At 49.8% G+C, this 17821-nt stretch overlaps 1 protein-coding gene across 1 annotated transcript in view; it reads right to left on the bottom strand.

Annotated features, from left to right (window-relative positions):
• MEGF11 (multiple EGF like domains 11) overlaps positions 1 to 3503 on the bottom strand; it is a 249764-nt gene extending 246261 nt beyond the window's left edge. The window contains exon 1 of the mRNA XM_052646651.1: positions 3406 to 3503. Within this exon, the coding sequence (XP_052502611.1) occupies positions 3406 to 3503 (98 nt within the window). The remainder of the gene's footprint in view (positions 1 to 3405) is intronic.
• Between the last annotated feature and the right edge of the window lie 14318 nt (positions 3504 to 17821).

Genomic DNA, 17821 nt, shown 5'->3' on the forward strand with positions numbered 1-17821 from the left:
TTTGTGTCAGTTGGTATTATTCAGTGCTTTCCCCCAGAAGGCTCACTGACTTGGGCCAGATGGCCAGGTTCAGGCTATAAAAGCCCGTCTGCTTTGCTGAGGAAACTGTCAGTTTACTTGAGGGAGGAGGGCCGGAGCAGGCCAGCCCCTCCAAGTGGATCCCCAGCAGGCTCGCTGCCACCAGAAATGTCAAAGGTCTCTAGCTCAGGAAAAGGAAGCCAGGAGCTGTCAGCAATGCACTCGGACTCTGGTGGTGGGAAATTCTGTCTCTGCCGCACAGAGGATGTTAGGAGGCCCCTGCCGAGCTGCTATACCAGCACCTTAGAGATAGATATGCGTCAGAGGCACGTCTATGCGGAAATGACCCAGACCTGTTTACCTCCACGAGGAGTCTCTCCTCGTTCATCCATCAAAGCAGTAATTCAGCTTGGAGAAACTGAGCTCGTCACCTGCCCCTGACATCCCCAAGCCCCTTCCAGCTCTGAAAGTCTATGACCCTGGGCTCCTGCATCTCTACTGAGTCTTGGGGGCAGGAGAACAAATGGATAGGGCCGCAGGGGCTCTGGGTCAAGTTTCAACTCTGTCACTTGTTAGCAATACATCCTTAGATATGATACTTAACTAGTATAAGCCTCCATTTCCATGCCTGTAAGCTGACGATAAATAATACCAGGGACTTCATACAGTTACTGCGAGGATTATGGGAGGCAATGATAGCATCTCTCAGGGTGATGGGAAGGTAAAGCAAGATGACACAGGTGAAATGCTCAACAAAAGATATTACACAGCTTAATGAGTATACCATCAGTGCCTAATAGATGCTGGCCATCATCATTATACGACTGGCAGTGACTCACCTCCTCGCCGGGCACTGAGGGATAGTTCCTCCCTGACCACAGTAGGGAATGGGGAGCAAGACCATATTCAGCTGACCAGACTCCCCACCCAGGGGATCAGGTGTCCCTCCCAGCACAGATAAGAACAATGGGTGCTCAGAGAAAGGGCATCAGCTCAACAGAGGCGGTGGGGAAAGTGTTATGGGGGACAGATCCGGCTCTGCCGGGGGGCCCTACGCCGAGGAAGTCAGACAACCAGATCTTGAACCAGCTCCAAGCTTCCGGGTGAAGTGCGTGCCCCTGGTTTCATGGCTGGGTGGTTTAACATGCTCATTTGCCAACATGCTAATGAGGGGCCAGATTAATCTTGTAGAGCTGGGCTTTACTCGCCAGAGGAGGTCTTTCGGCTGGGTTTTACAGTGGAGGGGCATAATTAAGGAGGAGCCTGCCAGAAGCACTAATCCAACTGGGAAATTCTCCCTAAGTGGTCTCTGGGGGGCAGGGTGTGTTTCTGGAATGACACAGACTAGACTCATCCGTGCGCAGCTGGCAGTGGAGCTCAACTGGAAGAACCACGAAGGAACGGGGGTCTGGTGACATGGGCCTCACTGCACAGCCTCCCGCCTTGAGGCTGGAGAACCCCTTGACCTCCTTTTAGCTGCTGGAGTCTCTCCTCTTTCATCTATCAAAGCAGTAATTCAGCTGATGGCCCAAACAGCCCATAATGCCTGCTCAGTGCAGGTTTTGATCAGAATATTTTCACATTCCAAAGGAGTTCATTTTGGGCAGATTTAGAAAATTAGAGAGTTTGATTTAAGTTTGAACTGACCCACTGGTACACATGGCACTCAGAGAAGAGGGAAGTCAGGGTGGGTCCTGCCATCAGGGAAGGCTTCCTGGAGGAGAGGTTGGAGGCACTGGGAAGGCAGAGGTAAGCAGACAGGAAGGAGGCCTCCCAGAAGCTAGGATACAACACAGACTCAGCAGGAAGCAATGGTACCCCAGCTGGGAAAGGTGGATGAGACAAGGCTGCTGAGACTGAGGTCTGCAAACCAAAGCCTAATGTGGAAGTCACCTGCCTTCTCCCTCACCCACTGGGGAAAAAAAAGGTTTACATTCCCCCAAACTGGGAGGGGTAAAGGGTCAGGAATCCCCTCAGAGTCACAGAAAGCTTATAAAACTGTATCTGCATAGGCTCCGCCCCAGACCTAGGGGATCAAAGTCTGGGCAGAGAGGACCCACGAGACTCTGCTTTTCACCTGCTCTTCAGGGGGCCTGATGTGCAGCAGGATCGATGCTAACTGTCCCTGCAGAGCTGAGTCGTCAACAAGAAAAGGCAATAATTGAGCTCCAGTGTTCTTGCCTGGAGAATCCCGGGGACGGGGGAGCCTGGTGGGCTGCTGTCTATGGGGTCACACAGAGTCGGACACGACTGAAGCGACTTAGCAGCAGCAGCAGTGGTCCTCAAAGCCCTTTCAGGAAACTGGTACCCTGATCATCCAACAAGCCTGTGAGGCAGGGGTAATTCTGCCCCCTATTTCAAAGAGACAGAGGTAGTCTGGGAGTGGTTCAGAGACATCCAAAAGTCACAGGGCTAACAGATGGAAAACTCCAGATGGGCGTGAACCAAGATCTCATCACTGATTGCATCGCTGTTCTTCCCACTTCCCCAAAAAGGGGCCGCCCACTTCCATTCCAGCCTTTCCACTCCAGTCTCAACTTTGCCGGACCCCTCATGGAGCACCTGGTCACTGGAGGCAACAGCATCCCTCCGCCTCCTCAGCCAGTCTCTCCAGGTCCCCCGGTGAGAGGACACTCCCTGCCGTGGGGCTGGGACATTCACCCTCACGGGCATGGAGCATGATCCCCTCCCCCACTCACCAGCCCTCCTCTACCACCGCTTCCCTCATCGGGTCCCCATCTTAATTTTATTCATTTGATTTATTAACATCTAAGTGGCAGAGTCATCCTGGTCAGCATGGCCAATCAATTCCAGGGTTTAATTCGGTTTTTCCTGATTGGGTCTCCGGTCACTGTCTTTCTGCTCACCAGAATCAATACTTTCACCTTGTGCTTCAAAGTCAGGCCCTCTGCAGGGCCCTGGCCTGTTCCCCCGGACCTAGTGCCGAGGCCAGAACGCAGCTGCCCTTCCCCGGTCGGCCCACACCCCCAGGCTCACACATCCGAGCTGCTGCATTGCTGCCAGTCCTGGGAGACCAGGAAGGCACCGCAGCCTCGGAGAACAAAACCTCTGGACCACAGTCCCTTCTCTTCATCTTTATAGGGGTTGGTCACTGAGCCCCTCTGGAACTCTTTTTCCCCATCTGTAAAGTGGCTGGAAGTGCGAATTCAGGGAAGAAGGTGTCAGCTACCAGGCTGCCTCATTGCCTGTCACTCAGCGCCCCCACCCTCATCCCCACCCCCGTAGTCTCAGACAGAATCTATGTGGGTTTGGCCTGCTGTTCAGGATGGTGCTGTGTCCCCAGCTGGACTGCAGGCCCTTGGTGGATGGCTTCCCAGCAGTGCCAAGACCTGGGTGAAGCCCCCAGGGAGTGTGTGGCCATCCTACCTCTCCCAGTGGCTGCACACATTGGGGTCCTCGGGGTTCAGGGAGAGGACGATTTGCAGGAGCGAGCAGACAATGAGTCCTGCCACTGAGCGCACCATCCTGGGCCCTGCAAGGAAGAACAAAGAGAGCAGTGTCATTAATCACAGCATCTTCCCAGGCATCTGGCACCGAGGCGCCTTATATGAAGTGGCGGAAGAGGTTCGCTAAGCTGCAAAGTTCTGCATTATCATCATGTAATGAGCATCTGATATTCCACACTTGCAGGCTTTGACTAACACAGTAACACTTCACCAGTTCTGAGTAACTGGGTAGTGGGAAGCCTGAGTCAGGGAGACGTTAAATCTCTGGCCAGAGCTTCTCAAAGTGTTTTGGTTCATGGACTGCTTTTAGAATCTAGTGAAAGTCACAGAACTCTCCTGAAATATGCCCACATGCACACCATTTGGCTGTGATTTCAGGGTGTCCTGAAGCCCCTGAGTCTATCCTTGGACCAAGAAACTCTGATCCATTACCTTAAAAGCAGCACCCTCCCCTGTCCCTTCTCCCTCAACCTTTTTTTTGGCCGCCCTGTGGAGCATGCAAGATCCTAGTTCCCTGACTGGGGAGAGAACCCATACCCGCTGAATGGGAGTGGGGAATCCTAGCCACTGGACCACCAGGAAAGTCCCTCATCTATGTTATGCTTTGCCCATTGACTTCCTCTCTCGACTCTTTCCTTCAATGAAGACAGAGAAGAAAGATATCTGGTGTGGCCCTGGGAACAGCGAAGCTGAGAAAATCCTTCTTGGCAGCTCTGGTCAAACAAGTTGCCCAGAAGGCTGGCCCTTGCTTCTCTTGGTCCCATGGGCTATCACCTACTGACAGCCAGGGTAATATGTCTCTGCACATCATGCCCACCGGCAGGTGAAGGGCTTGGACAGCCCGGTAAGGGGTTTGAGGAAGTAGCTTGATCCCAGCCCCTGAAGTGACAGCCTAAGACAGGTGTTAAGTGGGCCTACACAGATGCCAACCCCCTGGGGTCCCTGGAACTGAGGATTCCCTATCAGAGGGCTCCTCATAGAGGCAGAGAACCATTAATGTAGGAATAGCTGAAATGACCTCCGAGGCTCCCTCCTGTCCAGGACTCCATGCTATAGCCTTAGAGAACTGGCCGAGGGTTCCCATTCTAGTGGGGGCGTTGGGGGGCCCCAGAGCTACCTCCAGGGGACCTGCAATCCATACATGCTCCAACATCAGCTACAGACTGAAAGAATACTGTGACTCAGAGAGACAGCGCTATATTTCATGTGTTCATAGATGTGATTGTGATTTGCTTAAAAGCTTTACCGAATTCAGAGGAGCTTTTATTCTCAATCAGCCACACTAAAAAAAAAAAAAAAAAAAAAAGGCAGCTTCTAATACCTGGGGGCAGGGATGGTATAGAAAATATTTTGACATTGAAAAGGGGTCCCCAGGCTTGAAAAGCTTGAGGATTTCTCATCTGTTGGCCCAGAGTTTACCGACGAGGAAGCGCTCAGCCTTCTTGGGGGCAGTGAAGAGTGGCAGGGACGCTGCACACGCCCCCAGGCTGCACTCAGAGGGAAGCCAAATGGAGCGCCTGCCTTCGTGAAAGGTTAAACTCTCTCCTCCCCTGCCTCAGTACTTTCCTTGTTAAACTCTTTCTTAGCAGCTCCTTCAAAGATAAACAAATTGTCACAAATTCTATGTAACCATGGGGGTCCAATTGATGATTAATGAGGCTTTTCTCTCTGTTTGAGATCTGGAGATAATCTGGGTAAATGGATTCTGAAAATCGGCTAACCAAAAGAGAAAAGCGATTCTGCACGATTCGCAGTGTCCAGCAGTCACCAGCCGCAGCCACTCCTCACTCCCCCACCGGCTCACCCTGCCAACTCCATCAGTACCTGGAGAGATGGCTCCGCACTCCCTGGGCCTCACAGTGCTAGGGCTGCCAGGCATTTCAACGCATTCTCCTCCCAGAGAAGGTGAGACCTTCCCCTTTGGGAAGAGAAGGAACTGCCCAAGACAGGCATTGAGTTTGGGGGACGGGCATCTTCTTCCAGGTGCAGGTTGGGCTGATCAGGCATCAGATACAGAAACAAAGGACGCACAGAAAGGCGTACAATGTCTGCCCGCTGGGCAGAGATGCCTGATTCTCTCCATGGCCTTGTCTCCTTACTCTGTTGTGGATTTTTTTTAAAAATATTTATTTATTTATTTGGCTGTGCTAGGTCTTAGCTGCAGCACAAGGGACCTTTGATCTTTGTTGTAGGCACATGGGATCTAGTTCCCTGACCGGGGATCAAACCTGGGCCCCCTGCATTGGGAGGTCAGAGTCTTAGCCACTGGACCCGCAGAGAAGTCCCCGTCTCATTACTTTGGCTGATCCTGTGTGTTAGTTGCTCAGTCGTGTTTTTGGAACCCATTGGACTGTAGCCTGCCAGGCTCCTCTGTCCATGGAATTCTCCAAGCAAGCATTCTGGAGTGAGTAGCCATTCCCTTCTCCGAGGGATCTTCCCAACCCCGGGATCGAACCTAGGTTTCCTGCATTGCAGGCAGATTCTTCACCATCTGAGCCAGGGCCACGCTGTAATCTCGAGCGTTTTTCTGAGAGGACCTCCCCCTACCCCACCCCGCCCTACCCCCACCCCCAGCTGCATCTTCAAATTTATGAAGCTTAGAATATCAAAGGGTGAGGCCACCTGGACTAGTGGAGATCGTGCTCTGGCTGCTTTTGATCCATGCTGGTGGGAGAGGGGTGGCAAATGTAACGTGGATCCTGGCTATAGTTGAGGAGATCTGTTTAAATCTTTGTGAAAACCTTTCCCTCTGAGTCAAATCTGGACAGGGCAGTTTGGCTGATTTCCCACTGAGATACCTGGACCCCCGGGCACAGAGAGGGTAACAGGTGTTTGGAGAAGCGCGCAGGAGGTGGGAGTGGAGGCGGGAGCGCAGGACACAGCCCGCCAGGTGGATCTGACACCTCGCTCCTCAGTCGTGGGAGTGTGTCAAGGCTACAGAGCAGAGGGTGATCCCCAGGACTCACACCCAAGCCTCGAACAGCCGATCACCAATATTCACAAAGTTCCCTGTCTGAGGCCAAGTCTGCCTCTGTGGTGGTGTGGTTGGGGGAAAAGATGCCAGCCTGCGGGTACAAGAGTCCACCCCTCTAGGACCCCCTCAGCCCTCAGGCTCTTTCTTTGAACATGGCCAGTCTAAAAGAGGCAAGCTTGCCACCCTTCCCTCCTCCCCAGGTCACACCAGTCTCATTTTCAGTTTTTTTCTCACCCCTGAGCCTTGCTCCCCTGCCCTCAATGCCCTTCTCCCTCAGTTCTGCACCTCCAAACACCATCCATGCCCAGGCGCCCTCCCCTCTGCATGGCTTGGCACCTACAGCATGCCAGGCGCGCTGCACTCATCTAGCTTACAGCCTGGCCACACAGTCCAGTGCCCATCGCCTCCCATCTTGCCCTGACGTCTTTGCCAGAGTGTTGACTTCATCTTTCTGACGTGTCCATAAATGCTTTGAAACTCAGGTCGAGTCCTAGGCTGTTGCCAGTCAGTTCCTTTTGGGATCTGATTTGAGAAAATGTGTTTCTACTTGTCTCAGCCACTTCGCTGAGGTGGAGTGAAGAGCAGCCACAGAGGAGCCGTCCCCACATGGGGGCAACTCATCGCCATTAACTTTAATGGGGCTTCCCCAGGCTCTCTCTCTGAGGACAGATCCCAAAGACATATGCTTCTGAGATGCTGAGGGAAAATCAATCCTGCCTTGGTGGTTATTAGGCTGACTCCATTCGGAGTGACAGAGGTTAACACAGCGGGCACTATCTGATTCGGGGCATTAATAATTAAATAATAAAATGCCCCTGGTTTCCCTTCAGAGGAAGAAAACATGTAAACAGTTCAGCCGGTCCCCTCCCCTCTGGTCCATGCTCCCCGCACAGTAAGCCGCAGAGGAAGGGAGTGAAGTTCAGGAGGTGGAGAAATTTCTTTCCCGATTGGCTGCTTTACACCTGCTCACCTGGAGGTGAGGCTGACACCTGCCTACAGGTATAGCTACTCTGCACACCTGGCAGGGCCTTAACTAATCAAACTCCTGGAGTGCTACTTGCCCAGCCCTGGGCTATGCTTCCAGGATGCAAAGAAATAACCCAAGTTAACTACAGTCCATTTGCAGAGGCTAAAGCAGCAAGCAGTTGAGTCCCCTGGAGTCTTATAGAAAACTTGGTGGAGCAGATGGGACTAAAGATAGACCATGGACGGAGGAGCCTGGCGGGCTACATATAGCCCATGGGGTTGCAGAGAGTCAGACATGGCTGAGTGACAGAATACGGAAACGGAGGGCAGATAAAGGGCCTTCGGGGCAAGTACTGCATAAGGAAGCACGTGGAGGCAGGAACGTGCAGGTGCTGGTGGAGAGTCTAGGAGGGTTTGCACTGGCAACATGGGAAACTTTGGCAGGCATTTTCCAAATATGGGTTCTATGAAGCACTAGCCCCATGAGCTACTGATAAAATCTCCCAGACCAAAGTTGCCATGAGTGACTAAGTTCAGGAAATGCTGCGTGCTATGTCCTCATCTTAAATATTCAGTGTATCTGAGCAGACCTTGGGCTCTGGGAAGACCCAGAGTAAAGACACCTGTTTGGTTGTTTCACTCAGTCTTTCCCATAGAACTTTCTAGTGACCTCTGTAGCAACAGAGTTCTTTGGGATGCTAGTTTGGTCAACTCTGCTCCTCTCCATCAAGTCTGGAGGAAGTCCCAGTCCCACCATCTGCGTCCTCAGAGTTCATATCCTCCTGTTTATGCTAACACTTGAGAGCCTTCTGTGCCTGGCATCTGGTGTTAAAGGGGCTCTACCACTGGGTATTAAAGAGGCATCACAGCAAAGATTCCCTCTGCTTCGCCTGGGCCTACTGTCCTGGCCTGGGTCAGCCTTGCAGGCTGAGCAGACCACAGAGTTGGCAGCATCCTCTGAAGATCCCTTCTTCTCCTGGGCCCCTGCCAGCACCAGCACCTGTGGAATCCAGCTTGTCTCTCTGATGGCCACAAACACCTGGCCAGACACCAGCTGCTCACGTTAGGCAAGATGCGTAAAACCAGGGCAGAGGGCAGGCAGACAGATGGCCTCTGCCCCAGGATCAGCTGTGATGACCTCACGGTCCATCTGTGCAAAAATCGTCCCCCACCTGCTTCGCTTCCACCACCTGCCTTCTCATCCTGAATGTGCCAAAATCTTGGACACTGGAACCTGGTCCATGCACCTGGAACCTGCTCTCTGTCCATCCCAGCCTCCTCCCGGGAGCCCTTCCTTCTCGGCAACTTTGCGTGGGCAGCAGGGGTGGCAGCGGTCAGGCTCTGGGCCCTGGGGGTTTCCAGTCACGACGCTGGGGATCGATTGGTAGTAGCTACTTGGAATGCTCTCCTGAGGAGTGGGGCTGAAGGGAGCATGCCGCGGTTGATTAGTGATGTCTGTTGCAGGCGCAGGATGGGAGAGGGACACATGGGTGCCACGCACTTGTCCCTGTCCTACATTGCTGAACGGTTGTCTTCACTTTGAAAAGTGCTGCTCTCGTATATGAACCTTCTGGGTATGGCCTCAGCTCTTCTCTTGGAGCCTTGGAACCTGTCCATCATTTTCCTTCCCTTTGTGTGTGTGTGTTGGTTGCTCAGTTGTGTCCGACTCTTTGGGACCCCATGGACTATAGCCTGCCAGGTTCGATTCTCCATGGGATTCTCCAGGCAAGAACACTGGAGTGGGTTGCCGTTCCCTTCTCCAGGGGACCTTCCCAACCCAGGGATCAAGCCCAGGTCTCCTAGCACACAGTTAAAACACAGACACACTGCTTGAGGGCAGGGGTTTTGGTCTGTTGTGTCCACTGCCATCCCCAGCACCCAGAGCATTGCTGGTACAGAGAGGGGGCTGAAACTGTCTTTGTCGACTCCACAAATTGTCGATTCTACAGCTAACCACCTCCCCTGGACCTCTCAGCCATCCCGAGTCCCAGGACCAGCCACACTGCCTGTGTCTGTCCTGACAGAGGCCACCAAAAACCTGTACTGCCAGCAGGTCTCAGCGTACGAGGCATCCCACCCTGCACTGACATCACACCGCAGAGACACCAATCTGTTGGCGACGGATACAGCGGGCACCACGACATCCTGAGAGCAATTCACAGACTCCTGCCTGGGCCACCCCGGCAGCGCCGGGGGATGTCTGCTCCTGGAACCAGCACAGGGCGGGCATTGAAGCCCACTCAATACCTCAAGCTAGCTGCAGTCAGCGGGGAGGGGTGGGGGGGTACTGCCCGGAGTTCCGAGAGCCTCATGAAAAGGCGCTTTCAGGCTCGGGACGCGGCAGAAGCAAACCCCAGAGTGAGACTGATAAAGCAAACACCTCACATTCTTCCCAGCGTGTGGGTATAGAGAGAGATTTCTATCTTCTATTTATAGAATACACACACACACACATACACACTTCTCTGTTTTTTTCCCGAATAAAACAAAAAGCCAAGTTTGCAATCACTGGGGTAAATGCCAAGGTTATCATCCTTTCTAGCTGACCTTCCCCTTCATCTCCCCACTGCTCTCAGCTGCTCCCCAGTCCCCAAGCCCCGCTCTGTTTATTGGCCTTGCTGGGGTCTGATTAGTGCAGATGAGAAGAGGAGCCACGATCAGCCCATAATTAAGAGCTTCACCCTTCGCCTTGATGAAGCCTCCGACCCTCCAGGAATCCCTCCAGGGGCCGGGCTTATGTTGAAGGCTTTCTAATCTCCCTGCACTTAAAAAAAAAAGTTTTAAAAAATAAATCCATAGCTCTTAATCTCCAAAAGAGTGATTCCGTGACCGCAGAAGAGCAGCAGAAATTCCCAGCGTCAACATGGAGGCCCTGCCAGGAGTTTGCCCACTGGGATCAATCGGGATTAGAGTCACCTCCTGAGACACGGTAAACATCCTCGTCCTAGGGCTCCACCAAACCGGTAAATTCTGCTTTCTCCTCGCCTGGGAAAGCTCGGGCTGCAAATCCTGAAAACGGCACCACGGAGAACTGCAGTGCCCATTAATCAGGGTCAGAAGGCTGGCCTGCCCCTGTGCCCTCAAGCCCAGAGGAGACCAAGTGGTCTTGACATTAGTCAGCTTCAGAGGGAAATCACAGCATATCCCTGGGGCGGGGGAGAAGCAGGAAGGCAGAGGGGTAGAAGCCGACAAATTCACGAAGCATCTGCCTCCCTCTCCTACAGACGCAGCCCTAGACTTTAAGGCCTCAGCCTTCCCATTCCCAGGCAGGCAGCAGCTGCGCCCCCAGCCTCCAGCCCCTCTGAAGATGAAGGGAGAAAACTTAGCTGTGTTCGGAGGCCATTCCATTTCTCACAGAGCAATTATCTCCATCTTTCCATTTCTTTGCAAATCAGGGCACACCCATCTGGCCTGGCCAACCCAGAGGCTGCCTGAGCCCCCTCCAACCCAACCCACTACAGGCCTGCTCGGCTCCCCTCTCCCACTTGCTCCCAGGGCTGTGGGGTTCTCTGAACTGGGGGAGTCCCTTGCGCCCGGGCATTAAGTCATGGCCACATCCCTAAAACCTTCACAGACAAGCCAGTCACTCAGGGCCGTACAGCCCCACAGGGATTGGTCCCCATTCCCTCCTGCTCTGCAAAGAACATTTCTAAAACACGAGATGCAAACACAGATGCTCAGATGGGAAAAGAGCTCTGAGGAAGGGGCCCTGTAGAATGATCCATCACCTGGTCAAGTCTCCCCCCTAAACTGATCTGTGAAGGTGAAGGCTGGACAGCAAGCCACGTGGGACCAGAACTGGCACCTGGACAGACCCGGGAGCATCACGTGCCAACCCCTCATCCCACAGAAGGACAAACTACTCCCAGGTGACTTAAAGCCCTCAAGTCACATAGCACACTGATGCCAGCACTCATGGAAGGGAATAGCAGAGTTGGACTGACATGGCTTCAAACTCTGACTGCACCTTACTGGTTACATAGCCTGGATAAAGTCATTTAACTACTCTGGGGCTGTTTCACATTAATCACATGAGAAAGGACCAACTTCACAGAGCTGTGAGGATATCAAATGAATCAGCAGGTAAAGTGCTTGGTCCAGAATCGAGCACATAGAATGCACTCAATAAAGTATTAGTTTCCTGCCAACTCATATCCCCTCCTTCTACCTCAAGACCCTTCCAACTCTCTAATTCTGAATTCTAGAATTCCTAAGTTCAATTCAGTTCAGTTGCTCAGTCAGGTCCGACTCTTTGAGGCCCCATGCACTGCAGCACGCCAGGCTTCCCTGTCCATCACCAAACTGCGGAGTTTATTCAAACTCACGTCCATCAAGTCAGTGGTGCCATCCAACCATCTCACCCTCTGTCGTCCCCTTCTCCTCCTGCCTTCAATATTTCCCAGCATCAGGGTCTTTTCAAATGAATCAGTTCTTCACATCAGGTGGCCAAAGGATTGGAGTTTCAGCTTCAGCATCAGTCTTTCCAATGAATATTTCATTTCCTAATAAATCCTTTAAGGATTTCCTTTAGGATGGACTGGTTTGATCTCCTTGCAGTCCAAGGGACTCTCAAGAGTCTTCTCCAACACCACAGTTCAAAAGCATCAATTCTTCGGTTCTCAGCTTTCTTTATAGTCCAACTCTCACACCCATACATGACTACTGGAAAAACTATAGCTTTGACTAAACAGACCTTTGTTGGCAAAGTAGTATCTCTGCTTTTTAATATGCTATCTAGGTTGGCCATAGCTTTTCTCCCAAGGAGCAAGTGTCCTTTAATTTCATGGCTGCAGTCACCATCTGCAGTGATTTTGAAGGGCAAAAAAAAAAAAAAAAGCCTCTTTCACTGTTTCCATTGTTTTCCCATCTATTTGCCATGAAGCACTGGGACCATCTAGTCAAGGCTATGGTTTTTCCAATAGTCATGTATGGATGTGAGAGTTGGACTGCAAAGAAAGATGAGCACTGAAGAATTGATGCTTTTGAACTGTGGTGTTGGAGAAGACTCTTGAGAATCCCTTGGACTGCAAGGAGATCCAACCAGTCCAAAAGGAGATTGGTCCTTTGTGTTCATTGGAAGGATTTATGTTGAAGCTAAAACTCCAATACTTTGGCTACCTGATGCGAAGAGCAGACTCAAAGGCCCTGATGCTGGGAAAGACTGAGGGCAGGAGGAGAAGGGGATGACAGAGGATGAGATGGTTGGATGGCATCACCAACTCAACGCACATGGGTTTGGGTGGACTCCGGGAGTTGGTGATGGACAGGGAGGCCTGGCATGCTGGGGTTCATGGGGTCACAAAGAGTCGGACACAACTGAGTGACTGAACCAAACTGAACTGATGAGACCAGATGCCATGATCTTAGTTTTCTGAATGTTGAGTTTTAAGCCAGCTTTTTCACTCTCCTTTTTCACTTGCATCAAGAGGCTTTTTAGTTCTTCTTTGCTTTCTGCCATAAGGGTGGCGTCATCTGCATATCTGAGGTTATTGATATTTCTCCCACCAATCTTGCTTCCAGCTTGTGCCACATCCAGCCTGGCATTTCTCATGATGTACTCTGTTTATAAGTTAAATAAGCAGGGTGACAATATACATCCTTGATGTACTTCTTTCCCAATTTGGAACCAGTCTGTTGTTCCATGTCTAGTTCTAACTGTTGCCTCTTGACCTGCATACAGATTTCTTGGGAGACAGGCATTTCCATCTCTTAAAGAATTTTCCACAGTTTGTTGTGATCCACACAGTCAAAGGCTTTGGCATAGTCAATAAGGCAGAAGTAGATGTTTTTCTGGAACCCTCTTGCTTTTTCAGTGATCCAACAGATGTTGGCGATTTGATCTCTGGTTCCTCTGCCTTTTCTAAATCCAGCTTGTACATCTGGAAGTTCATGGTTCATGTACTGTTGAAGCCTGGCTTGGAGAATTTTGAGCATTACTTTGCTAGTGTGTGAGATGAGTACACTTGTGTGGTAGTTTGAACATTCTTTGTCATTGCCTTTCTTTGGGATTAGAATGAAAACTGACCTTTTCCAGTCCTGTGGCCGCTGCTGAGTTTTCCAAATTTGCTGGCATATTGAGTGCAGCATTTCATAGCATCATCTTTCAGGATTTGAAACAGCTCAACTGGAATTCCATCACCTCCACTAGCTTTGTTTGTAGTGATGCTTCTTGAGGCCCACTTGACTTCACATTCCAGGATGTCTGGCTCTAGGTGAGTGATCACAGCGTCATGGTTATCTGGGTCATGAAGATCTCTTTCGTATAGTTCTTCTATGTATTCTTTCTACCTCTTCTTAATATCTTCTGCTTCTGTTAGGTCCATATCATTTCTGTCCTTTATTGTGCCCGTCTTTATACAAAATGTTCCCTTGGTATCTCTAATTTTCTCAAAGAGATCTCTAGTCTGTCCCATTTGATTGTTTCCCTCTTTTTCTTTACATTGATCATTGAAGAAGGCTTTATTTCTCTCCTTGCTATTCTTTGGAACTCTGCATTCAAATGGAATTCTAATTTCTAAGGATCTAGGGAAATGCTGATTGAAAAATCTTCTGCTGGAAAATCTGGGCTTCGTTATATGTATTTGGTGACCCCAGGGCCAGTCTGAAATGTACAGTTATTAAATGGTCTCATCTACTCATTCAGCAAACATTTACTGAACACTTGCCAGTCACTGCAGACACAATAATTCAGGCAGGCCCTGCGCCTAGACCCCAAACACCTGCTGGAGGGTGTATGGGAGTGGCCACGAGAGGGCAATGGACCCAGGATGCGGCTTAACTCAAAGTGCCAAGGCCTTTGCCTGGCAGGAAGCCTCAGGCAAATATCAGAGACATTTGCTGCAATTGATGCATACCATCCCCACAGGTCCTGCTCATGTTGAATCAGGCCCATCTCAATTCCAGTTGCCTCTGAGTCTGGTCAGCCTCCCAGCTCCACTCCGTTAGGACTCAGAGTGGCTGCGCTTCCTCTCTTCCTCAGGTTTTCCCTCCTGAGGTCCAGCTCAGCTCAGGAGCAACTCAGCTTCCCGCGGCCCCATTCTTCCTATCTGCCTGCTAAGTCACTAACTTGCTGTGTGACCAGGGACAGGTTGCTTTGCATCTCTGAGCTTCACTCCGAGTTTGCTCAGAGGCTATAGCATCTCTAGGACTCTTCGAACTCTACAAGTTCCCCTCCAGTGTGTCTCTCTTTGCTGCCCTTCCCCTCGTCACGCTCTTTTCTCTCTTCACCCCCTACATTGGGTTGGTCAATGGCACCCCACTCCAGTACTCTTGCCTGGAAAATCCCATGGATGGAGGAGCCTGGTGGGCTGCAGTCCATGGGGTCGCTAAGAGTCGGACACGGCTGAGCAACTTCAGTTTCACTTTTCACTTTCATGTATTGGAGAAGGAAATGGCAACCCACTCCAGTGTTCTTGCCTGGAGAATCCCAGGGACAGGGAAGCCTGGTGAGCTGCCGTCTATGGGGTCGCACAGAGTTGGACACGACTGAAGCGACTTAGCAGCCTCTCCCAGCAGCAAGGAGATAAAGCAGTGAAGACAGGAGAATTAGGTTCTAGTCCTGGATCACAGAGAACTCATTTCACTGTTCTGAGCCTCCTTTTCCTTTGACTACACAGGAAGGATAAGAGAACAAGTTTTCATGAATATCAAGCCACAGCCCAACCCTGGAAATGCAGGCGTCGGTGCCCTTGTGAGGGTGGGGGCCCTAAGTTCCTCCCACCTTTCTGTCCAATCCTCAGCACCCTTTTGAAGGCTGGACTCTTTCTTGCCTCATGCTCTAGTCTAGCCCAGGGCCCACACCAGGGCAGTCTCTGCCCCATCACTGCTTGGACACCTCTTCTCCCCACTAAGGAGCTAAACATAAACAGGAGGGCTTGGTTGTTAGTCTAAGACTAGGGTAGCCTCTCCAGGTTTCCTTCTGGAACCTTCTGTATGCATCTAGGCCAGGAGAATCTGAAGTCAGATATCAACTGTCTCAAAGCCTGAAGGGCCCCACATCTGTGAATTGGTCATTGGTGTGTCATAGAAAGCAATGGGCAATACACAACAGTATGTTTTCATGTACATATTTAACCCAGCATTCCACTTCTGCAATTGAATTTTAAAAACTTACCAAGGCCAAAGGTAGGTTTAAGAATGTTGCATCATCTCTTAATAAAGAGATATTCATTATAGCATTGAAAAACCTGAATGCTTAAGTCAGTGTGCACGTGTGATAAGTTGCCTCAGTCACGTCTAACTCTTAGCAACGCTGTGGACTGTAGCCCATCAGGCTCCTCTGTCCATGGGACTCTCCAGGCAAAAGTACTGGAGTGGGTTGCCATGGCCTTCTTCAGGGGATCTTCCTGACCCAGGGATCGAACCTGCATCTCTTACGTCTACCTGCACTGACAGGTGATTTCTTCACCACTAGCACCACTGAGGTGGTCTTTGCTAAAGAAATCCCACCATGTATACATAACAAAATATTATGTAAACATTTCAACTATTGATATGTGGAAAAATATCGAAGCTATACACTGGAGCATTAATAGTGGTCATTTGTAAGAGGAGGGGAAGGGAGAAACACCACAGGACTTCTGCTTTCTAAGTCAATCACTTCTGTTCTTCTTAGTGTTTCTTACAATGCTCTTATTAGCATTTCTTATAATGAGTATCATCATCACCATAGTCATAAAAGCAAACATATTTTAAGAAAATATATGTAAGGCAATCCCACTTCTGGGCACATAACCAGAACAGACAAAAACTAACTGGAAAAGATGCACGCACCCCAGTGTTCCTTGCAGCATTATTTGCAATAGCTTTGGAAGGAATGACGCTAAAGCTGAAACTCCAGTACTTTGGCCACCTCATGCAGAGCTGACTCATTGGAAAAGACTCTGATGCTGGGAGGGTTGGGGGCAGGAGGAGAAGGGGACGACAGAGGATGAGATGGCTGGATGGCATCACTGACTCGGACATGAGTCTGAGTGAACTCCGGGAGTTGGTGATGGACAGGGAGGTCTGGCGTGCTGCGATTCATGGGATCGCGAGAGTCGGACACAACTGAGCGACTGAGCTGAACTGAGCTGAACATATGGAAGCAACCTACATGTCCATCTACATGAATGGATAAGGAAGATGTGGTATATATATATGCCAATTACTCAGCTTTAAAAAAAGAGTGAAATATTGCCATTTGCAGCAACATGGATGGACTTAGAGGTCATCATACCAAGTAGATTAAGTCAGACAGAGAAAAACAAAAGCCATATGATATCGCTTATATGTGGAATCTTAACAAAATTGTACCAATAAACTTATAAAACAGAAACAGACTCACAGACATAGAAGACAAATTTATGGTTACCAAAGAAGAAAGGGCAAGAGGGATAAATTAGGAGCTTGGGACGAACAGATACACACTGCTATATACAAAAAAGATAAAAGCAAGTACCTATAGTATAGCTCAGGGCACCATATTCAGTATCTTGTAATAACTTATAATGGAAAAGAATCTGAAAATACATATATATATTACTGAATCACTTTGCTGTATGCATGATATTAACACAATATTATAAACCAATTATACTTCAATTTTTTTAAAAAATAGGAAAAGAACTTTTTAATTTTAAAAAAATTACAATTTTTAAAAAGGTTAGGAAAAAACAAATAAAAGATAATACACGTACATTCACTACCATGGAAAGAGGACCCTGATGTATCATTATGTGAAAAACAGGTTACGAAACAGCGTGGACATTGCAGCTGAATTGTATGTGTGTGTGTGAGGTGTGTTCTGAGAGCAAGCAAGAAAAAAGAGAGATGTCCAGAAAGATGCTTAAAATATTAGCAAAGTCACCTGGGTGATAATATTTTAGGTAACTTACTTTCTTCCTTATACTTTGCTGTCAACATTTTCTATGATGAGCTGGTCTCAGCTTCTCAGTTTAATAAAGCCATCCTCATGTTGCCAAAAAGTCAGGACCTTTTGTCAGTGCCCCTATAGTTTACCCTCCCCCATGCCCAGACTCTCCCACAAGGCTCCTTGGGGTGCATATTCCCAAACAGCAGGATTTTTCGAGCCCTGAGCTCACTACTCCTGGGGACACAGGCCACTTTACAGAGCTTTCCAGGCAGCCCTGGAAGCCATCAAGCCAGGGTGGGTGAGGGGAGGGTGGGGATTGCCATTATAACTGAGTGGTCTGTGTCCATGCTGTGATTATACACATGCTGTGATTAAAAACATTATGCCATTTCAAAGACCCAAAATGATCTGATGACACAAAAAATGGATGGATAATGTAGGATTCTGTCAGCTCTATCTGGTATAATAAATGAACCAAGTATTCCGATTTTAAAAGAAATTTATTGCAGCACTTTGTCCATGACACTGATGAATCCTGGCTCA

The sequence above is a fragment of the Budorcas taxicolor genome, chromosome 10 (assembly GCF_023091745.1).
Source record: "Budorcas taxicolor isolate Tak-1 chromosome 10, Takin1.1, whole genome shotgun sequence".
NCBI classification, from domain to species: domain Eukaryota; kingdom Metazoa; phylum Chordata; class Mammalia; order Artiodactyla; family Bovidae; genus Budorcas; species Budorcas taxicolor.